General features: G+C 37.4%; 1 protein-coding gene across 2 annotated transcripts in view; it reads right to left on the bottom strand.

Annotated features, from left to right (window-relative positions):
- MICAL3 (microtubule associated monooxygenase, calponin and LIM domain containing 3) overlaps positions 1 to 23,696 on the bottom strand; it is a 102,507-nt gene extending 78,811 nt beyond the window's left edge. For both annotated transcript variants that reach the window (XM_026052170.1, XM_026052171.1), the window contains exons 1-16: positions 23,327 to 23,696; positions 17,676 to 17,883; positions 16,065 to 16,181; positions 15,134 to 15,235; positions 14,404 to 14,559; positions 13,800 to 13,900; positions 12,864 to 13,121; positions 12,162 to 12,277; positions 9,535 to 9,661; positions 8,907 to 9,000; positions 7,567 to 7,714; positions 6,425 to 6,621; positions 5,893 to 6,005; positions 5,379 to 5,441; positions 4,442 to 4,615; positions 3,317 to 3,409 (exon numbers count right to left, since the gene is read on the bottom strand). In XM_026052170.1, coding sequence (XP_025907955.1) covers positions 3,317 to 3,409; positions 4,442 to 4,615; positions 5,379 to 5,441; positions 5,893 to 6,005; positions 6,425 to 6,621; positions 7,567 to 7,714; positions 8,907 to 9,000; positions 9,535 to 9,661; positions 12,162 to 12,277; positions 12,864 to 13,121; positions 13,800 to 13,900; positions 14,404 to 14,559; positions 15,134 to 15,235; positions 16,065 to 16,181; positions 17,676 to 17,883; positions 23,327 to 23,590 — 2,331 coding nt within the window. In that variant the 5' untranslated portion in view covers positions 23,591 to 23,696. The remainder of the gene's footprint in view (positions 1 to 3,316; positions 3,410 to 4,441; positions 4,616 to 5,378; positions 5,442 to 5,892; positions 6,006 to 6,424; positions 6,622 to 7,566; positions 7,715 to 8,906; positions 9,001 to 9,534; positions 9,662 to 12,161; positions 12,278 to 12,863; positions 13,122 to 13,799; positions 13,901 to 14,403; positions 14,560 to 15,133; positions 15,236 to 16,064; positions 16,182 to 17,675; positions 17,884 to 23,326) is intronic.
- Positions 23,697 to 24,020: the final 324 nt, after the last annotated feature.

The following is a 24,020-nucleotide window of genomic DNA, read 5'->3' as shown; positions in this document are numbered from 1 at the left end:
GGCCTAACTCCTCTTACTTGGAGTTCATCAGCCAAAACCTCAAGTCACAGCATTCTGTTCTCAGCTTTGACTCCTTTCTCCCTATCTTATAGAGATTAAAGCATATATGGCAAATTAAATTGTATGGTGTCACTCTATTAGAAAAGAAATATAGCCATTTTATGGATGAAATGTAGTCACAACTAATAATCTGAATGCTACACATTATATGTATGCCCTAGTTTATATGCCAGAGCACATGCCTTTCTAGTTCTAACTGTGCAGGGTCTTGTTTCCATATCACTTCTCCATTTTTTCATGTATCTTTTTATTTTTTTTTTTTTTTTTTTTGAATTCTCTCCCCAGAATTTCTGGAAATAGTTGCACTACAAAAAGAAACCTTGAGTATCTAAAGCCATGGCTAGACAACCTCTGAAGAAACTGCATGAACTTTACAGGCATTACATATGTTCATCACTGACCTTATCACTGAGCTGATACAAACATCTGTGCAACTGTACTCTTCCCCTTCAGCACAAAAATCAACTCTTCTAATTTTAACAGTTGCTACAAGCAGTTTAAACTAAGCCATATGACTGTGCACTAAAGTAGATGAGAAGCACTTATATGCTCTTTCAAAAGGCTCAGCTCTCAGGGAATTAATCTCCAACAGAAGGGCAATAATGTCTTGAACCACTGCAGCTGCTTATGCACTTTCATGTGACCAAAGCCTGTTTTGTATTTCAGATTTAAACATTCTCACAGAGGTGCATATTTTTCGATGGCAGATAGCAGAACACTGTATAATGCAGCAGGCGTATGTCAGCCCTCCAGTAGGATGCATTTCTGAGTATGCATAAAGATGGTTATAGGAAAGAGGAGATAAAGAAATATCAACAGTTTTAAATATGAAATTAAAAGAATGAGCATTCATGGAAATCAAAACGGTTTTAAGTTATCTTTCATTGAGATTTCAAATCCTGTTGACCATGGTCATCTCAGTCATTACACATCTTGAAAAATCAGAATTCCAACAGAATTACTTAAAGATTTTTACTGGTGCATCTCTGCTACCCTTCAAGAAACCATCTCAGAAGAACACGCATCAGAACTCCAGAAGCAGAAGAAAATTGCCCAGGAAGACATGCGATCTCCATCTTACAAGCATCCTTGTAAATGTAAGTGATGAAAGCTTCTTTATTATGCACATACTTTGCTGCTGTTAGGAGACAAGGAAGTCACAGGAGAAAAACAACAAAAAAAAACGCTCCAGACTCATGCTGAGTCTAGAAATTCAGAACAAAATTCTGTTTAATAGACTAGTATCCTATACCATACCCAAGCAATCAGATCCTCTTCTAGACAGGCCCCATGGCTTTACAATATTCCCTGATGAGATGCTATTTCCCAAAAGCAATGGAATACACAATGGGAATTGTTTTTACACAACTATGAGTTCACTGGAGAAGATTAAGCACACTACATGAAACAATGATTTTTTTTAGGCAACAGTAAATCATATTAAAAAATAAATATTTTAATTGAGATATACACATAACACATCACCTTCATACATTACTATCTGCTGTTTGGGTGATCCTAATGCCGTGAATCCACAGATTAGAATTCTTAAGGTGTAGCTCAATAAAGCAAAATTTCCTACACAATTCCTGTGGAAAATCAACTACAAATGTGGAGAGCAGCAGATGGATAAGGCTTTAATCATTCTGGATCCTTTCAAGGTATTCTCTTTACAAGAAAGACAGCATAAAGGTCTTACGATAGAAGTAAAAATTGCTTCACAACAGATTCTGACAGGATTTCTCCCTTTCTCAAAGTTCTGTTTGAACAGCTTGTCCCAACCCCATCTCTGTAACAGCTCTGTAACAGAGATATTTTGCATCACAAACTGAAACTGCTGGCCTTCCATCAGGGTAAAACAAGAAGAGGAGTTTAAATTGATAAGCAGGTAAAACTAATGAAGTCCATCTGACAGACACTTAGGAGATCACTGCCCAAGGCAGATGTACTTTTTCCATCAGCAATCCAGACCCCTTCCCCTGCAACTGTCTGGTTTCTCCCCCATAATTAATCTTGCTGCTTTTGCAGTGTATCTTCCTCTGCCATGCAGCTTCCACAAGCAGAACCAAGCCTGTCAAACACAAGGCCTGAAACTGCCTTCCTCACTAGAACCCTGCAGTCCACTCTGTCTACTGGAAAGAACATCAGGCACCACCCAATTTCCCTCTACAACAGGTTACCACTTTATCCAGTTGGGAATTGCCTTCAAAGGACTCTTCAACTTTTCACAATAGGATCCATTTGCTATGTGAAGAGATGCAGAACTCTGCCCCATAGCTTCATGAATAGCTCCTAAGAGCTTACCAGGAGCAATATTATTCCTTTACAGCATGTCCAGCAATGTGTATTGGCATCCAGTACCAACTTTGTTATAGAATCTATGGCTTGGAAAACAGTTTTGTAGGTGGAGGGCCTGGTGTCACCATAGGGAGCCACCACAGCACTGCAGTCTTGTGCAGTCTCACAGCTACCAGATTTTGTTGTGCCTCAGCAAACAGAACTAGGACTTTCAGAAGCCTGCTGAGGGACCACTTCAGCAACAACTTCCATCCGGACAGTTCTTTGTTCAAACTTGGCAAAGCTGGCTTCTTGGCTTAGTAGACAGCGTTTTGCCTCAGCTGATCGCTGAATAAACGCTCCTATAAACTCTTATGGCTTTTGAACTAAGATAACTGATATCCTGTATTTCCCTCGGGAAATCTTCTCTTTGATCCTGCTATATCCTATTGATTTTGCATCATTGAAACCTATTTTTATTCTTCCCTATTTCAACTGTTTGATGAAAAGCACAAGAAAAAACAGCGCAAGAGTTGGACCCCAGAACCCCCATATTCTGTTGACTCAGTAAAGCTTATCAAGGAAAGACTTATCATAGATATCATGACATTTTTAACCTCATTGGTTGGGGAACTTGCCTATATATTTTGTTTGTTTCTAATAGAAACATTTAGGAATACCTTAGACACAACATTTACACTGAGTTGCACCTATAAGCAAGATTTCTCTTCAAACATCCGCTGAAACCCTGGAAAGTTGAAAATGGCATAAGAAGACGGGTTATCTTTGACTGCCAAATCCTAGTGAAATATTAAATAATGCCTGAGGAAGATTCTGGTTTTATTTGTTATTAATTAAATGATTTAAAACAACAGTCTCACACAAAGGTGCTCAAAAGCAATGGTTTAAAACTAGCAAGGATATTGATAGCTAGTACTGAGCGTGGGCATTGCATCATAGGCATAATCAATGCATTTACCTGTTTCCACTGGGGCACAGAAGCAAGACGGCCCTGTTCTCGTCTGCTGGATGGTGGGTTGTGAACACGTTCTTGATAAGGCAGAACAGGCTGCTGCATGCGGGTGGTAGGGACAGCAGGGTGGGACCAGGGAGGAAAGATAAAATAGCAAAGGAAACTCAAAGAAAGCCAAGAGAATGGGAGACAGAATCAGACAGACAGACATTTAAGAGAAAAAAAAATGGATGGGGAGAATTAGCAAGTAAAACATAAAAAGGGGGAAAGACATAACAAAAATGGGAAACTGAAGGTTTTCTTTTTTTTTTTAAATTCCTTTTATTTTCATTGTTTCTCAGTTCAGCGAGTATGTGCTGACTGAGGAAACATGTGACTGGCAAGAAGTAAGATAAATGCCCTCCTTTTACCTTCCATTACAGACATCGGTGTGCAGCTTACAAGTAGCTGGGTTAGATCCCAGTCAATCTAGCCATGGCAGCATAGACTTTGCCACAAGTTGTGAAGCAGCAAGGGAAAAACCCAGGCACCTAAACCTTACTGAGCCTTAAACTGCTGCTGATGCACTGCTAGCAGTATCTTGGAGTGACTCAATCCAACTTTAAAGATGACTTCCTTGCAGCTGCAGTAGTTCAGATACCATCCTGAATAACCAATAGTCGTCAGGAAGCCTCACTTGGAATGATACAAATATTCTGATTGCATTCCCAGGCATTTATCTGAAGTGCTCACAGACACATAAAATATGGAGGCTCAGTACACAAGCACAAATAACTGGCACACACAAAAAATGAAAATCAGAATTTAAATGATAGTTCTTGAACATTAAAAATGAGATGTTCCTGGAAAGCTTTTCAGTGGCAGTAGCAGTTACAAAAGAAATCTAACTGTTTTTAAGATGTTTCTGAAAGAGATTACATAACACATACCAGTACTAAAAGCAAACTAGACTTCAGTCAGGAAATGCTTCCCCAACTCATACTCCTAAATCAAGAAATTTTCCTCTTTTGCATAAGCTTCAATATTACTTGAAAGAAAAGAGTACCATTAGCATCCCGTCCTGAGAAGTATTATTATTAGCATCTTGTTGCTCTGCAATATAGAGGGTTCCACTACTCTCACTTCTCCTACCTGTCTCCGCACGCTTGAGGACGGCACAGGTGCATTCTCCTCAAACTTGGCCAGTAGCTGGGTTGCCATGGACTTCACTTTATTCTGATTCCCAATGGCAGCATCAATTCTCCTCTCTGTCAGGGCGCTCACCAGTGTGGGCCTTTCTTCTCTGTAGCTTCGAGGGATGTCCTCCTAACCATCAAGAGAATGGAAACTTAACATATCCAGACCACCTTTTCCTCTATTCCTTTCTGATGTAAAAAGTTTCTAACACCATATATTAAAAAAAAATAGCTTGCATATCAAAGCTCACATGTTAATTTTCCTTGGCAGGTGACCAAGTTCTGATAAACTTTCCTTATCTTAACCATCTTACTTGATATATTTACCTATCAAAGAGATAACAGCTGAAACACTCCCATGAATATGCCGGCATAAAGCAAAACCTCCTTCAAATCCTCACTGGCAATTTAAAGTTCTAAATTTTATTACATTTGTACCCATTTGGCTATATAAGCTTGAATTGGAGGATTGCCTCACAGAAAATACTGGTTATGTACGTCTTTTGAAACGAAGAAGCTAATCTTTTCACATGAACAAAATTTCTGACTGCACTGCATCACTATCCTAAATCAGCATGTTATTCACAGCATCCTCCTCAAGTCAAAGTGAATTGTCATCAAGACAATATATAAGGGAACTGCAACTTTTAATTTTTAACATATTACTTTTTCACAAGCATCAGTAAAATATTTCAACTCTCTTCTATCTCAACTCAACTCAATTTCAGTTTCTGTGTATGGCAAAGCATAACATCTTAAGAAGAATTTATGCTTACCTAAAATTTTTTTATTTAAACTGTGTTTGAATATCAAAAATATAAGGCTTGAATTTGGATCAAGGATCTTAGATGTACATATTTGTCTCCATAACACTTCTCCACTCATATACTTACATCCTCAGACTGGCTTGTTTTCCTCCGCTTTCCTGCACCATCTAGTTCCTTTTCTTTTTTGTCCTGAAAATAGAAGGAAGAGAAAAAAAATAACAAAGATAAGGATTCTCATCCCTTTCTGGACTGCAACAAACCTCATAAGGATGTTTAAGTATGCTTTGCAACACAAGAGACTAATCCTCTGGGCTCATTTGTTTAAGAAACAAATTTTGTATTGGAAATTCTTCCTGACAGTGCTCAAATCCCTCAGTGGGTTTGGAACTGAGTACCAATTATGTTCTAATACAAAGCATCCACAAATACTAACATATAGCTAAGATTTTAAGACTGAAGTAGACCACTCTTTGTAGGTAATTCTGCAACCAGAATGGTTATGCACTGTCCCGTATCAATAGCTGACAAACACTGGGTCATTCGTTGCTACACAGCAGATACGCAGTCCTACATCCATTTTTATTAACACTTAATTGGACAGCAGCCTAACAGACAAAAGAGTAACCAGGAGTTATGGTACCTTTGGAGTGCGTTTCCGAGAGATGCTTTGACCCAGTTTGCTGAGAAAAGAGATGGGAGATTTGGTACTAGCAATCAAGGCAGCTTTTTCTTCTGCATTCAGCTCCAGATTGTCTGTTAGCAAAAATAGGTAGGACAAGGAAATGCTAAGCTTTTACTTCTGTGGTGTCATTATTAAATACACAACCAAAAGTCTCACTATTTTTTAATATGACCTTTGTCCTTAAACTCTCTGCAAAAAATAGAGACCATCCAAACACGGTAAACAGAAGACATGGCCAATGCCTCGAAATAAACTACTAAACAACTGCTCGCAAGATATGTTATGAATATGCACATATGAAGCTCTAGCAACAGCAAAAGATCACAAAAGTTGTCTAGAAGTCCATTTAAATACTTTGAGGACATTATTTTGCACTCATTAACTAGTGACAACTATGAGCTCGTGTGGGAGAAGGCAAAGATAGTTTAAGTGACCCCCAACCATTCTGCAGTTGTCTTCAAATCTGAAGAACCTGCCCCAAGCTCCTTACCACTAGAGGGGATGGTGTCTTTGAACATCTCATAGAACTGCGTGAGGTACATCACCATGGACAGCTTATCGGGCTCTCCAACAGATGCCATTTCCTTTCCAGTCATTATGGGAGATATTCCAAACTCTTTCTCAGAGATGTCAAAGGCCAGCTGGTTATTTTTCTCTACATTGTGCTCATCCAAAGAATCAAAGTCTCTGCAAAGGGCAGGAAGAGGACATATGCTGAATGATGTACAAAAAGTCTTTTGAAAGAACTCAAGAGATCCGTCTTTTTGTCTTAAATTTATTCTCTTTAGTAATTTTAAATTTATTTTCTTTCTATGTTGTTTTTGTCCTATTTTGACTCATATATATCTTAGTTCTACTAGCTCTTACAAAACTTGGTATTTTCACTTGAGCCTGCAACACTGCTTTCAAAAAATAACTCTATTGCAACACAGAAGTAACTCAGCAAGCACGGAATGGAATAACCACGAAACTGTTTAGCATGCTTTACACTGAATTACAATCCTTAATTACACTGCTAGCACTTATGTTTTCTAATATCCCTTTGGGAAGTTGAAGTCATTCTAGATTTGAAGTACTAGAGTCTTTGCTTCTGGTACTTCTACCTGTCAAGAGCATATTTTTTCCCATTCTAGAATCTGGGCACTCTTTCACCCAACATATAACAGAAGATTATATCTTCTCTCATCCATCCAATCAACATGTTAGTGCACAAATGGCAGCAATGATTCTATTTAGACTGTCAGTCACTAATTCCAGAAAAGCAGTCTAAAAATCTTCATAATGAGTTACTATCAAACTATAAATGGCTAAGTACAGATTTGTTCACAAGAGGTTTACCTGAGACTATGAGTTAATTTCACAAAGCAAATAGTTGTCAGATAATAGTGAACTCCAGACAGTATCAGTTTGCAGTTTATTGCCATCAAATCATGCAGGAGGGAAAATAACACACTTATCTTGCTATTCATCAAGCTTTTACGATCTTCCTGTCTGCTGGTGAATCGCTGTACATTAGCTTCATCGAATGTAATTGCTTTTATTTCAATGTTACAAATGCATCGTTAAGATCTCCAATTACTAGTTTCAAGTAGGACCAACTTTCCTAGTTTTTCAAAACAGTCCGTTACTTACATCAGGTCTGGACGGTATCTGTGGATAATGGCACACAAAGCTAGGCCACTTTTCCAAGACATTGTGAGATCTGTCACATTTACTCCAGCATATCCATCCGTCTGCCGCTGGCACCAACTGAGCAATTTGCTGGAGCGAGCTACGGACTCTGTAAGAAATCATGTTTTTTCAGTGGAAATGAATTAAATCTCTTTCATTAATTCTAACTATGTCATAAAAATATGCATCAATAAACACACTTGTTGGAAGAGTCTATCAATAAACAAACTTGCTGGAAGAGTCTTCCTTTAAAGAAGTAGCTCCCTCAAAAAGAGACAACATAGGACAGATTTAAAGAAAAAAAGGCTATCACATCTATTTTACATCCACTTAAGGACTTTTCATTTGCTAAGAAGTAGTTACCCAAATTGCAACTTGGCAGGCATTTACTCCGAACTTCATAAAAGACACCCAGGAATTAAAAAAACAGCCAAAAAGGCTTGTTGTAAATAAGATCAAAAGAACATACAGTAGCACAACCGTTTCTAAAATCCAGATACACTATTTCCAAAGGAAGAATGACAAAAGTACTTCTGCAAATTCTTAACTTCACTTGAAAGCTTTCCAATTAATCACTGACCTGTTCTGACCTTGCCTTACTGCAAGAGCTGATGAGATTATAGCCCAAAGGCACATGGTTGTAGGCCAAGGTACAAATCAAAGACTACATAACTATGCAACAGCGAAAGGGAGGTTCAGCAGCAAAACTCCATTCCAGAGTCACCAAAGACTTATCTGGACATCCAAAGGCAAGTATGCAGAAGAAAAAGTTCAACATACCCCTCAGGTTATAGGACTAGCAGACATATTCAAACACTCAACCACAAGATATTTAACTTCCAGAATGATGCAAGTAAAGCAATGTTACATGTAGTTAAGCAAAGAGATGAGGGCTAGTAAAGGGTAAGTACAAACAGGAGCGATTACACAAGGAGAAATATTATCTCTTATTTTTTTTGAATTGTGAGTTTGCTGCTAGAGTGAATTCTGGGTGACGTTCCAGACTCAATGTAACAACAATGTTAACGGATAAAGGAAGTGAAGAGAAATACTTGTATAAGCAAATATGCTTAGGAAGTTAACAGCATTATACAGCAAAGGAAATTAGGCAAAAAAAATGCAGTTGCAGGTTAATTAAAAAGGGAAAAAAAAAGGAAAGTTAAGAATGTTAGCAAAAGAATTACTAGATACTTTTTCTAAAGAGATGGCTTAAATAAGACTCCAGAGCCCCATTGCTTTCTGTATCTTGCACTAATCCAGCTCCAGAATAACAAAAGGAATGAAACAACAACCAGGCCTACCATTCCGAGTCAGCTTCGGGGTCCTGGAATTCACAAAGTTTTCTATTTCCAAGTGAATATCTTTCAAGTCTCCTGTATTATACAAGTGGCGCACCTAAAATAATGCAAAAGATCATAAATGAGCAACATGTGATACACTCAAAACCCATACAGAATGAGTCAGAAGACAACAAAAAGCAGTTCCAAGAATGAAAACAACTATGCTCACACAGCAGAAAACTCCAGCCCAAGAACAATGAAGAACATTTGTCAGTGCTGAACAGTTGAGCTGTTTTTTGCTGGTCAGTGGATACCAAATTGCAATGACAGACAGCTATATTACTTTACTACAAAGAAAAGACACACATACACACACAAGCTTATGTATTTCAAATATCATTACAACATGCTTAAAATGGTCAAAAAAGCCTACATTAAGAGGAATTTGGTAGAGTACAGAATTCTGGTCTTGATAATTTGGTAAAGTACGGAATTCTGGTCTTGATAGATATGTCACCATTTTACTGCATTCCACATCATTTCCAAGTTGAACTGCCACAGACAAGCCAGCCCCAAGCATTAGCATAACCTCATCTAAAGAAAGACCATGCGGGTTACAAGCATCTTAAATCACTATTCATCCAATTACCTGCTGTGGCCTCAAGAAGTTGACGTTGATGTTGGGATACCGGGTGGCAGGATCAATACTGTAATGGCTGAAGTTTTTACTCACATTCTCAGGGGTTGTCTGAGGCAGTAGCCTATAAATGCTTTCCCTTGGGAAAATTTAAAAAAAAAAAAAGTGATTTTTTTTCAAGTAATGCATCACTACTGATACCATTATATCAATCCTGGCAAGACAGAACATTCCAATCTGACAGCTAGTCACTTCAGATATTGAATAGCTAGGATACATCTTAAGCATACTAAAATCTGCTATTTAATGCAACTCTAGAAACCAAAAGAAAGGAAAAAAGCAATACATTGAAGCATGACTGAAAGGTTCCCCAGTACAAGAAAGACACTGACATACTGGGCAATTTGGGAAGAGGGCCATGAGGAGGCTGCAGCCCTTCGCCCTGTAAGGAGAGGTTGAGGTAACTGGGTTTGTTCAGCCTGGAGAAGACCCAAGGGAAAACTTAATTGCTGCCTGCAAGTATAGTGTGAAGAAGATGAAACTAGACTTTTCTAGGAGGTACACAGCAATGGAACAATATACAGTGGAGACAGGTTGGAACACAGATGATCCAATTAGATACAGGAAAAATATAATTCATCATGAGAGTGGTCAAACACCGGAAAAGGTATCCAGAAGGACTGTGGAATCTCCATCCTGGGAGACATTCACACCCTGATTCCACACAGCACTGAGCAACCTGACCTTGCTGGAATCAGTCTTTAGAAGGACATTGGGCTAGGTGAGCTTTAGAAGTCTCTTTGACTTAAGTTTTTCTACAAATCTACAATATAATAATAGGATACCCTCTTGATATATTTTCAGGAATCCTGTATTTTCAGGTTTACTTACACCAAATCTAACACACCAGAAAGAAACAGTCCACAGACAGACAGTATAACCTAATATTAGATAAAATGGCCAAGTTATACCAACAGTTGAAACTTTTTAGAGACATCCATAATGAAATACAAATGATAATGATATGATCAAAATAAATCTATTATTTTGTCCCTGTTATCTTCTCACTCTGACAGCAAGAGGAACTGTGGAAACAACTAACAGAAAATAAAATTTATGCCAAAAGATTACAGTTTTCAAAATTAACTAGACTTTTACATGACTAATGAGAATTCCAACATTACGTCAGTCATGATAAAAACATTAACACAAGCCTTTGTGAAAGTGGATCTATCTGATAGAGAAAAAGGAAACAATGGAGTAATCTTCTGACTACCACAATCATGTAAAACACTGTACTGATTAGACTTCTGGGAGCTAAGGGGCAAATAAGTTCTATATTTGAGGGGTGCCTTCCAATCTACATGATTCTGTGATTTTTGTCTTTAAATTACACAAGAGAAGTTCTCAAATTAGAAAACAAGAAGTGAACTTCTATATTAGTAGTTATTTAAAAATGAAAACATAATTACTAATATAAATGTGGCACAGAGTACTATTGACACATAAGAAGCTAAAAGGTAACTGTAAATAAAAGAGACTAAAAGGTAACTGTTTCAAAACTGTGAATAAATTCTGGTTTAAGTTGAAGACTAAGTACTCTCTAATAAGCCTGTTGAGAGTCCCCCAACACAAAAATAGCACGCATACAAACTGCCTGAAATACACATGACAACGTGAAATATTCAGTTCCCCAGTAATGTGAACTGAATCGATTCAATCGGACCGTATTCCCTTTATCAGGTTTTGCAGATTCGCCTACTGAATCATTCAGATGTCTTATTAAGTCAAACTTTTATTCACCTAACTTTATGATCTTTTATTAAATCAGTGATCTTTAAAATAAAAAAAAATATATTAAAGAATATAAATAACTTTCCGATGCTTATTTTGAAATCATAAAAATTCTATTAATAAGATTTTTTAAAGATAATCCATCATGAAATATTTTACAAGCTAACTAATTTCAGGCAAGTGTACGAAGCCAACTACAACTCTTTTCAATATTTTAAGTATGCACTGTGCCATTTAAAAAAAAATTTAAACTATGGTTCATGACAGTCAAAAGCAGCAGTTGTTTTTGTAAGAGGTTCAATTAAAGGTTGATTTTATTTACACCATCTTTTTCTAACTTGAGTCCTGATCCACAAGATACCACTCTGAGCTACCAAAACAACTCTCAACCAAAGATAACAAAAATGTCAAAAAAAAGGATAATACAAAGAAAAAGACCAAAAGCCCAAGATATTGTTTGGTTTATAGGAAACAAAACGATGAATTTAGAAAGAGCACATGAAATAAAAAATGATCATAGTTGCATTAAGAAAAGATAAGACAGTATGGAAAGTTTGTGTCTGATACTTTGAAGGCACCTACATCTTCATTTAGTTCACCACCGTAAGGCTGTGGCAGACGGAGAACAGCTGCAACATCCCTTATTCCTCTCTAAAGACACTTCAGTTTATCAGGTTATTGGGAGATATTCCTTTAATGAAATTACACACACAAGCGTCCTCTAAATACATTAGTAAGAATCTCTATCTTACGTTTTGTCTGTATGTTTGTACTAGAAGTAACTGAGATTAATGATGGCAGCTTGGAGAATTTAGATTAGAAGCTGAATTCATTTTCTATATTACCTCTCTGCAAGAACTTCCAAAGGACTAGCTCCGAGCGACCAACTTCGTACCATCCAAGCAGAGTCCATTGCAGCCAGAAATCCTCTGGCTATTCCAGTTCCCATTGGCCAGAAAGGCTAATATTACATGTTACAGAAAAAATGTAGAGAAAGGAGAAGTGTCAGTTGGGAAAGGAGAATTTTAAATCAATATTAAGAATATATTCAGAGGGTAATCTGCTGGGAAATGATAACTCAGTAACTAGTTTAAAGCTCTACTCCCACTGGGCTATATGTATGGTGATTTGGCCATGAGCTCCCCCAAAGTCAACATTCCTTTATTTTCAACAATAGTTAACAGCCTGCAGTGTCTCAACAGCTTCTTTTCAAGATCATACTTTTTAACAAATTACAAAATGCTAATAATTAACAGAATTACAATAGGTTCCATAGAGAGTCTAACTGTCCCAATAAGAAACAGATGCAGCAAACATAATTTCAGAAACTCTCTGGCATGTTTTCTTTAGTGTTAAATATTCTTTTTTCCCAACACTCCTACCCTTTCTTCAAACCTCCCACATTACTATACAATAAACAGCAGCTTTCCTCATAATAACTATTTTATAGGCCAGAGGGAAAGAAATAGATATTTCAGCGATGGGTGCAATGGCTTGAGCTTGTTCTTCAATTCATTGTTTACATGGTAGGAGCTTAAAACACAAACCTCTAAGAGACTGTCCCCAACCAATGCCACAAGTAACTGGTGGCCATTCTGCTCCCGCACCAGCGCTGCATTCTCTGACGCGTACATACACGTGAAGTCAAACATAGCAACATCTGGCTGCCCATAGTGGTTGATGGCAAAGTCCAGTGAGGGCAGCTGCTGATTAGTGGAGAAGTCAGCTGCTTCTCTGGCGTAGTTTAGCAAGGCCTCCTGGTCCACATTCTCCCGTGAGAGCAATAACTCCGTGTCAGCATAATCCTGTCGGAGAGAGACCACTAGACGTGAAAGAGCCATATTCACAAGGGTATTTTAAGATTGATACATAGAATTGTTGCTACTGACATTTCTGTGAGTCCACAGATACAAGTTTGCCCTCTATATTCTTTAATTTATATCCATGTCTAAGCTTCCAAAAGGAAACTTGTACATCTTTTGTTGCAAGAAAGCATCAGCCTTACTAGCATTTCTGAAAGTGAGAGGGCAAAGAAACTTCTGAACATTTTTTTAAATTCTATTTTCCAAGAAAATGTCAAAACCCTAACTTATTCTCTTGTGGTCAAACTAGTTTTACATCAATTTCCGTCAGAATAAGGTATGGACATATTCCCAAGATTTCCTTCACTCCCTGCTTTTACATTTCCATAAAATGAGGGAGACTCAACAAAGTAGTCAAAGATTCTGAAAGTAAAATTTATCTCAACATGAATAAAACTCCCAAATCTACACAGAAATACAAATTTGAACATGGTAGATTTTAGAACACTTTTCTGATGGATCAAAATAGTTCAGAAGGGCGTTAATCACACATATCTGTGTTTTAAAATATGTCTGTATAAAAATGTATGGTATGAAGCAATAGTTTATTCCCTCCTTTCAGCATGCCAAAAACAAATTCTGCTAAAATTTTGAGAGAATATAGAAAAAGTTAACACTCACATGCCGTATCACTCCTTTGTCCAGTAAGCTCTGCTTTTTGGCTGTCATAACAAAGTAGTGGGTGTCATCTTTGTAGTAGACAATGTTCTCTAAGTCAATACCTTGTGAGAGAATAAAAGATATGGTAAACAAGGGAAAAATTTACATATTTTGTGCAAGACATTAGCTGTATCAGCAGAAAGTAAACTGAAACTACATGGTTAGAAAGCCTTTAGGAGAATGCCAAGCAGCTTCCTCACATGTTTTTGGTGAGTTTAAAAAAACGTATCTCCAACAAATCCACAACAGTGTATCTTACCTCTTTTTAAAATACGTATTTATCATCACTCTAAAGTTTGCAATCAGATGTGGTGTTCAGAAAGCTGAACTCAGGATTCAGACTTTTCTTAGGAAGGGCTCAGCTTTCTTGAAAACCTTCAGGGAAATCAGTTCTCCATTTTTGTACAACAATGACACATATCTGCTTTATACAGCTGTATAAGAAAGCTATAAAAGAACTTAAACTTGGAAGACAGAGATTAAACATGTGATATCAGATTTACAGAAATGTTGTAATAATAAAGACAAATAGTTTTCACTGGAAATCTGTCTACTGCTGACCAACCTGTGGCTTCTCGCAGATCCTGGAAGAACTTCTGATTGAATATGAAGGCCACACCGCTGATCTCTTCTACTTTGGCTTCAGCTGTGGTGTTGCGATTTATGAAGTTTGCTGTGATAGCAATTGCTAGTTTGCCACGGAACTCTTTTCGGCGAAACCCTATGGGAAAGATTAATAATGTGGACAAAAAGAGCATAATTTCAGAGACGCAACATGCCATAGACAGGTGTCTTCATAAAATAAAAGAGAGGATTCCTCCAGAGAGAAAACATCAAAAATGCCTCATGAAAAACTGCTTCATCAGGAAAATAAAATGATTAGGGGAAAAGCTCCCCTCCCTTTTCTAATGAAGACTGTAAATTGCACCAAATTTAAGATAGAATCCTCTACTATATCAAAAGAGTATATAACACTTCAGCTCTAATTCCCATTAGCAAGAACTGTAACATTTCTTAATCAAAAAAAAAAAAAAAAAAAAAAAAAAAAAAAAAAANAAAAAAAAAAAAAAAAAAAAAACCAAAAAATCATCAAACAACTCATTACTGTCCATGATAACAGCCAGATTTCTGCAGTCTTTTTAATTTCCCTAGCACCAGGCAAATGTCTTTAAGGGCTTCTGGTTTGGACGTTGAGGGTCATTTCTTATTATATCTACTCCAATTTAAGAATAAGCTCTATTCAAAGTGAATAAATACAGATTTTTTTACAATAGGGATCTACCAAAAGCCATTACCTTCTAAGGTGTTCCTCCTGCCATCCCCTCCAATGATTACTTCAAACTCATACTCAGATACTGGATGTGTTTTGGGGTGGACCAGTGCACGCCAACCTATCCCTGTGGATAAACTTGAGGTTAATGACAGCATAAGCAGTGCATCTAATACAACAAATATATAAAACCTATATAAAAACATTTCTTACTATCCATAAGCTATTTGTCAATATAAATGGTCAATGAAGATACAGTGCAGGATGGCCACACTGTCCACCTGGCTATTGCTGACCTGCACAGACACTCTCTTTCCAAGTGAATTACAGAATGCACTATGTCAGGCAGTGACAGCCCCAAAAATTATGTCCTGATTAGTATCTTTAAGAATGACTACAACCCTATAGAGCTTTTTATACTTTTCACAAAGATTTCACAAAGCTACAACAAGTGTAACAAAGATGACTGCAAGCTTAAACTTTTGTAACAGCAAAACTGATTTGTCTAACAACATGTATGCTAAGTCAAAGACTGAGCTGGCATATGACTTGTTTGCTCAGTAAAAGCATGTCAATAAAATTTATAAAAAATATGTAGGTAATTGATATAAACATCCTTAGTGAACACATATAAAGCAGTGGGCAGCAAAAAGTTCTCTTCTAAGTGTAATAAGCTTAAATATTTTAGGAGTGAGTATAACTGATTGTGTCTTGGATTATTTCTACTTAGCACCTCAGGTGTTTTTTGTTTTATATAGCAACAAATTTCAAATTTGGATTCTTCACTAGAAAGAATAAAACCAACTATAAATGACAGCAAAAGTGAATTAATTGTTACTGTCATTAACAGAGTGTGAGGAAAGGACTTAAGTGTTATAAGGAGCATTGAAGAGGTGTTCTCTGGGTATCCTACCACAACCTCCCCTTTCTCAACTACCCATTTCAATTCTACTTGCTTTCATTCTCCTGATCCTCAGGAGGGTAAACAAGCCCCTGAAATTCCACATTGACATGGATCTCAATTCCCAAGATCAAGGCAACCTTCAAAAGGATAAGCTGGAGCTGACGGATACCTACAAGAAAGCAGATGATAAGGGTAGAAAAAAAGGAAAGGGTAAAAACATACACATGTCTGTAATAGTTGAACATTACTGATAAATTGATTTAAGTATCAACTTTTTTTCTTCTTCCCCCCTTCTAGCACTTTCACTGAGGCAACACTGGTGTGTATCATCACAGTATGCAAAAAAACCCTTCTATATAGCAGAAACTCAAACCCTTCCCAAAGAAAGTATTTTTTTTTAATGTTTCAGTCCCCAAATCAGGTGCAGGGGAAACAATCAGAGCACAAGACTGTACTTTTATCACAGGTAGCAACTCTCTATTTGTTCAACCAAGCTGTACTATTGAGATGCACCTTTACCCTAAGACTTCTAGGTTAGTGACAGTGTAGTAAGATTCTCATCATGTCTCTCCTCTAACATAAGTGTAAGTAGTGGGGACAGAACTGAAAATGTGAAAGCACTAATGATCTGCAGGAAGACATCCTACTATGATATTGCAGATACTGAAATGAAAAAAAAAAAGGATACTGAAAATTAGAAAATCTGCTGAAATACAAAAGAAGATGGCATTTAAAAAGCATTAGAAGAATAAAAATAATAAGAAATTGGGAGAAAGGGAGTGATCTGCAAGTCTAAAATTCCACTGATCCTTCAGCTGTACCCTTCACTTGAAAAAAAAAAAAAAAAAAAAAAAAAAGAGGAGGAGTTTTTGCCTTGGACAAGAAGCTATATTTTATCTTTCGTATTTCTGTCACTTTATTTTCCCCATTTACTACAAATGGTCATCACAGATTGGTGGGCAAAACAATCTGGTTGTGGCATCCACAGTAAATTACGGAAGAAAGAAAAATTGAAAAAAAAAAACTCCTATATAACTGAATCAGTCATTTGGTTTTAAACTGGATTATCAGAATTTAAGAATTACCAAAATTACCCTCATTTTCAGCATGTAAACCTCTAATCCAATCAAAGCCCATTCAGAGGCTGGCAGTTTTCCTGAAAACATCTTCAGCACTCTTTCAAAAATACAGATATTAACAGTGGACAATACCAAAACTGTACCCCTGTTCTTCAGATCATCATTCAAAAGAATGTTAAAAAACACGTAGAATTTTTTTTTTTTTTTTACAACTTGCTTATACTGTTCAGGAAAACCAGAATAATGTGGCAGCTGCAAGGATGTAACACCAAAAATAGAAAGATTATCCACTGGAAAAAAGGTTTTGAACCTTAAATGCATTTTTCCATGTAAGAAAAGATAAAGATAAGTCCCTGAAAATAGTAGGTGTAAAAGATGACAGGTCAATGGTATATGCTGCATGTCTGTTAATCTCAGGGCATGATGCATTTCTCCCATATCTAGGGCATGCTGTGCTATGCACAGGTACAGGGGCCAAGTGCAGCAAATGGAGGTCACAGCAGTGCCTGCTGCAGGCTGAATTCCAAGGAGCAGCCCCTGCAGCTCCCGTCTTCCCTGGGAGCACAAGTGGTGGTTGCACTTACTGATATGGTCTATGGATCCCGCACAGAATTTGCCGTAGAACTTCTTGGCGCCAAGGCCCCGCAAGTCGTGAATGGTGAACGGCCACAAATGCAGGACGTTGTTGCGGGAAAAGGCATCCCTCTTCTCTATGACCACCACCTTCGCTCCGAGGAATGACAGGTCGATGGCTGTACGAAGGCCACAGGGTCCAGCCCCAATTATCAGACACTGCGAAACAACGAGTACAGAGTAACTTTACAGTCTTAGGAGAAAAATATGATTCTTAACGCAGATCCAAAGCATCCCACAGCTCTTAGGGGTAAGAGCTCTTCGTTTGCAACGTAAACTGAAATTCCAGATCCATATTTCCATTATTAGCCACCATGCCCTGCCACTGATACATGGAAACAGTAACTGAAATCTGAAATTAAAGTGTATCACACAGCAGGGAAGGTCTGGAGAAGCAGCCAGTCACCTTCCTGTTTTCAACCATTTTAAGAAGAGCTGCCAAGATATAGTCCATAAATTTAATATAGACTATATATATAAGCACTTGGAGAGCATCAGTGATTCTGAGGGCTCAAGGCTGCCTCCTCCTCCCCAATCCCATCCATGTGTTTCTGTTATTAAAGCAGGTGGATCTAACTTTCTTCTCTCATTTTCCAAAACCTAAGCTGCCCTTCCTAGAGAAAATTTTGAGCAACACTAAACCCTAAAAACTCTTTATGATCACCAAGTAGCACAGTAACAATTGGTTTTATGAACATCATCATTCTCAGTAGCACAGATAATAGTCAAGTCAAAGATTAAATACAGAAGTTTAGTCAGAAGATTAAATACAATGTAAATATAAATTGTGTGTAACTGACTAGACTAGACTATTTTTTAATTGAGACATTTTTTTCTGAGCTGTCTTTTCTCAAATGGTATTTCAGCTTGCCATGTCTTTCTCCACTCTACTCACAAGCACTACTGGAGGCCAACAACCAGAGAATGTAAAACACTTGCATCTCTAATGCTAATAATTTCTTCAGAGAAACCAAAGAGTTTTTTAATCTCTTGATTAAAATGAAGATAATTGATTTTAAGACTAAAAATGCAAGAAAACAATCTATTGACACCGCTTCCTCAGAACAACTGTGGCCCACCAAGCTGGCACATGACTATTTTGCCATATCATTTTGCTCTTCGATTTCTACCGAGTACAAACCAGTCCCACACAACAAACACCTTGCTGCAGTGACGGCTGATGCTGCCACGTGAATGTTTTTCAGATATTTATGTAGCTGTAGAGCTGGGCAACAAAGCCACTTGAGAAACTGAGCTGGACAACAAAGTCATTTGAGATTTTTGTTCTTTCACAGTCTCCATATGTCCATTTTTACAGCTCACCACATTTTAGCTAGTTATTCACTGGGCATGTATTTTGCAAATTATATGTAACCACAAGAATAAAGCCAGAATGATAAAGTTGAATATAAAACAGTTCAGGTCATAGTAATGAAGAGGTACAACTGGCATGCAAATATAAAATAAGATAAAAAGTCACATAAGCATGAGGCAGAGATCCAAGCCTAGAGGAAGGGGAAGTGAAGGATAACACTATTTATCCAGTAGTTCTGGGAATCTGAAGGCACACAGGAAAAAAGACAAGTCTAAGAGCACAGCTATTTGCAATTCAATTTCTAAAGAGGCTCTTAACCTGAATAAAAATAAAATATTGTCCAGTCTGCAATTTGCTGGAAGTTGTCACAGACTAGGATCTAAAATATTCCTCCAACTCATTACTGTTTCCTTTGTGGACCAGCCTGCCTCCAGTTAGTCTTTCTTTGTCTTAACCTTACAAGAAAATTAGCCTCATGTTTAATCATGGTAGTAATTTTGCCTATCTGAGAACTGCAGCCTTCAAAGTGACTAGATGCAATAAGCAACAAGTCCACCTTAACATCATTTTGAATCCTTTCCTGTGTAAAGTAGTCACAATGGAGCACACAAGAACAAAAGAATGACATGAAATCCAGACTTTTCAAATGCAGATCCACAGAAACAAATTGTAAATTAATTACCAACAATTTTATGACAGAAATTTAAAAGCTTATCTTTTTCTAAGACATTTTTTACACATATGAGGATGTGATGATCAGCATCTAGACATTCTAGACAACTCTATAAACATTCTGCATGGAAAATACATGATACCCATATGAAGTAACTCATGGCCATGCTTGTCATGTTTTACCTCCACAGAATTATTAAACTATATTGTTGTAAAACACAGGAAATATTAAGCACAATTAAAAGAAGAAAACAAACAAACAAACAAATAACAACTACAAAAAACAAACAAGATTCTATCTCCCTTTCCCTTCTAATGCTTTTCCAGTTTCACATCTCCATAAAATAGTAATTCCAACACCCTTCGAGGCAGTAAATATATATATAAGGTGTTAATTATAGTCAAGTAAATACAGTTACTGCTGTTCCTTGCTCTTCTCCCCACAGTGACTCAAATCTCCTGCTGCAACCCTGTGCACTAGGGCAACCTCTCAGAAACACTTGTTGCTGAACTGTTTTTGACACGTTTTATTAAGTTTTCAATATCAATGTGGCAATGGCAAAGTAACATCAAATGCAAACCGCATTGCTTCTATAGACAAATAAGAAAAGAGAATAGGAGAATTATCTGCCTGAACGTTCCCCTTTGAGGGACATAGCTGAATGCATACAGGACGTAGTATAAAACAATCTGTAACTATTTATATCTGAATAAACCATCACAAGCAATTCTTGCTTTCATGACCCATCTAGCTGAGCTCTGGTTAACTTGGGCACTGGTTACGTAAAGCACTATGGGCAAAACTCTGCTCTTGGCACTTAATCCCTGCAAGAGCTGAGCTCCAGAGGACAACAGCAGCTCTTTACTGTCACGGGAAAAACAATTAATATTTCACAGGATCACAGAACGGTTGAGGTTGGAAGGGACCTCTGGAGATCATCTAGTCCAACCGCCTGCTCCAGCAGGCACACCCAGAGCACGGGGCACAGGGCGGCATCCAGGCGGGTTTGGAAGATCTCCAGACAAGGAGACCCCACAGCCTCCCTGGGCAGCCTGTGCCAGGGCTCTGGCACCCTCGCAGTTCACTTCTGTTCTGTATCGCTTTGGGTATACCAAAATTTCTTTAAAATTCATATATGTTCAAACATTTAAAAGCTGACCTTATTACAGTAATGAGAGAGATCTTCTCTGGTAATATGAGTAAACTCTTAATCTTTATTTTATGTTCTATCGTCTTCATATTCTCACTTTCTTTTTTATTTTTAAATAACCATCTGCAAATGTCATTAAAATTAGGGATATAAAACCATGTGATAACAAATATCAAATCAGATATGATGCAGTCCTCAAACGGTCTCTACTGTGAATAGTTATTATTTCTCAGCAATTATATTAAAGTAATTAGTAGGAGATGCTACCACCAAGTACATTTCTAAAAGGAACACATACAGGTATTATTTCTTTACATAAAAAAGACAAATCAACGAAGTTTACATTTAAAATGATGTAAAAATGACTTATAACCACAGCTATGTTCATTAACATGTACTAACACCGAGCAAACAGTTACTTAAATTTCATTTCCTTTCATCTATATAATTTCAATTGCTCAGAATTACATGAGTCCCAAACCCTATGTGTTTTGGCATTTCTTTTGCCATCTCAAATTTGTTCCTCTTCTACCCTTATTACTGTGTCTTTATACAGCATCTCTCCAATAGCAATGTAGAAATATCAGCAAGTTACCAGGACCGGCCTCCCTTTTCTTCCCATGCCTTTCTTTTCCCCGGTGCACACACGGGATGGGGGCACTAGGGCAGGAGCCCCCGCTCCTGCTGGAGGCCATCACCTCGGCACGTTCACACCATGCCTCCCGCTCCGGGCCTTGTGCTCCACAGCTCTGCCAGCCGCTTCCAAGGCCTCCCCCTCATTACTAATGGGGAGCGACTCATGACCGAGGGATGTTTAGGATGTTCTCTGTTTATCTCATTCCTATTTCATCTCCAAGATAATCGAAGATAAGAAAAGACCAAGATAACAGAAACTTCACTTCTATACAACATTTCATTCAAAAGAGAGCAGTGACTCCTGACTCCAATTAATGCAGTAAGCTTTCAGAAAAATTAATTTCATTTTTTTTCCCATGACATCTATAGTGACCTTAGAAGTCAATTATTTACTCTTAAATATTTACTCTTAAATATAAGGAAAAAGGAGTATACTCACCTTCCCTTGTCAAGGTGCCTGAAAAAAAATTAACCCTTCACACTGGTTGGTCTGCTGCAGTGTTGAAGCTACAGTGGCCAACACTGGCTATTTATTTCACCACTTTCCACCTTAACCTATATTCACCTGCCACATCATCTGTCTCTTGTAAGCTTCTTGACGAAAGACTTGGACCTGGGACATTAGAAATTCTTTGCTATATCATTATAATAATTATAAATGCTAACATCCATAAGAAAATGGTAAATGGAAAGGGAATTAGAATAAACACCGATGAAACTAATATGCCTTTCTAACATCCAGCTGAGAATTTAACTTCACTCTATGCATCTTGAGATGACTGACAATATCCTAAATGAAATATATTTCTCCCTCAGCTCTCTGCCGGAGGAGTTAATCAAGATATTTCTTTCCCCAAAAAGGTGAATACACAACAGAAAGAAAAGCAGCCATTGTCCTCAATAAAGGAGGAAATAATTCTGTCCTAATTTCCTCATATTCCTATCTCTATTTTTAAAAAAAGGAAAAGTGTATGATTGCTTGTTATCACATGTGTATTTTCATGAATGATACAAAGAATCTCCTTTCAGTAACAAGAAAATAATAAAGCTCATATGATACTGTTCATAAGGGTGCAGCAGATAAGTACCAGTTCCCAGCAATTAAATCATTTTTTCCAAGCGAAAGCAACAATTCCTTACTCTAAATATAACACATATCAACTTTTTAGAATGAATTGATAAGACTTTCCACAGCATCTTTGCTTTTTCCTTTAATTTCTCTGAATACAAAATATAAGTTATTATTTCTAAGTGTTAAATTTAGTATTTTGCCATATTTGTAGGAAAGTCTTACTTCTCTTCAGAGAGTCATGAAAATTTTCAAATTGAAATTGATGTTTTTTAGAAATTTCCAATAAAATGTTCTGTATGTAAACTCCAACAGTGGATTTTTTTCCCATATATTAGATAAATAAGAAAAAGAGAGGTAAAATATGCCTATAAAGATTAAAGGTTTGCAAATGAAGATTTTCTAATTCAACCTCACCGTAGTATTAATACCACAAAACCACAGAAAAGAGAAACTGCAATCTGATTCTCTCAAAGAAATTATAGGTTTCTAGTCATTCTCAAGGATTAAAATTTAGTTTTACCCATGAATTTTGGTTAAAAAATGGAGATGTTGATTGAGAGTTAAATGCTAACAAATTATGACCATACCATAAACACTAGAGGTGAAAACTTTCCGTCATCTTCCTGGTCTTACATTGATAGTATAGGAACATCTTCCTACATTCCACCTTTTTTCTTATATATTTCAGAGATAAGCTGGGTAAGAGAGTTGTCTTGACTCCCATAACAAACCTTTACAGAGGATCGCTCTCCTTACCTTTGTGTTGGCGCATGCTTTCCCCTTCTTGTAGTCTTTATGGCTGCCCCTCTTGTCCAATTTGGCCCACAAGGCTTTGGCTTTCCAGTAATTGAGTTTGGACTTGAGTTTGTGATAGAAAGAACGATAGTCCTTGGGTTTGAGTTCTAGGTAATCACAGAGCTCTTGGAAAGCCTTGAGAGTCCCCTTGCAGGTTGAAGCCTGGACAAATCTGTCGAAGAGAACGTGAGCCTGGTTCACCTTCTCGTTCTTGGTTTCTTCCATGCTTCACGCTTGGCAGCTACCCTGGCGGGCAGCTGTTCTCTTCCAGTCTGCCAGACTTCCTGATATTGCACCGCTGAGCCACTCTCACCTCTGGCTTACAAGCATTATTAACCTACAAAACAAAAAGGACAAAACACAATGGAGCTTGATCTTTGTTTTACTTTCCAAACTTACGGCTGTGCCTACTGAACCGAAAGTGCAAACTCTCAGGAATTAATAAGGCATTGGTCCTAAATGAGCCAGCTAAACAAAACATGCAGGATTCCTGTCCAACTGCAATGACATTCCAGAGCTAACTGAGCTGTGCTTCAGACAGTGGAGCATCTCACCCCCATAACAGAACACTTCTGTCTTACCCTCTAGAAAGTTTTTTTTCAAAATTTTTGTTTCACACAAGGAGCGGACAAGTTTCAAGTAAACTGGCTGATGT

The sequence above is a fragment of the Nothoprocta perdicaria genome, unplaced genomic scaffold (assembly GCF_003342845.1).
Source record: "Nothoprocta perdicaria isolate Ctin4 unplaced genomic scaffold, notPer1 scaffold_84, whole genome shotgun sequence".
In the NCBI taxonomy this organism is placed as follows: domain Eukaryota; kingdom Metazoa; phylum Chordata; class Aves; order Tinamiformes; family Tinamidae; genus Nothoprocta; species Nothoprocta perdicaria.
The sequence above is the reverse complement of the archived record's forward strand: the minus strand, read 5'-3'. Positions and strand labels throughout refer to the sequence as shown.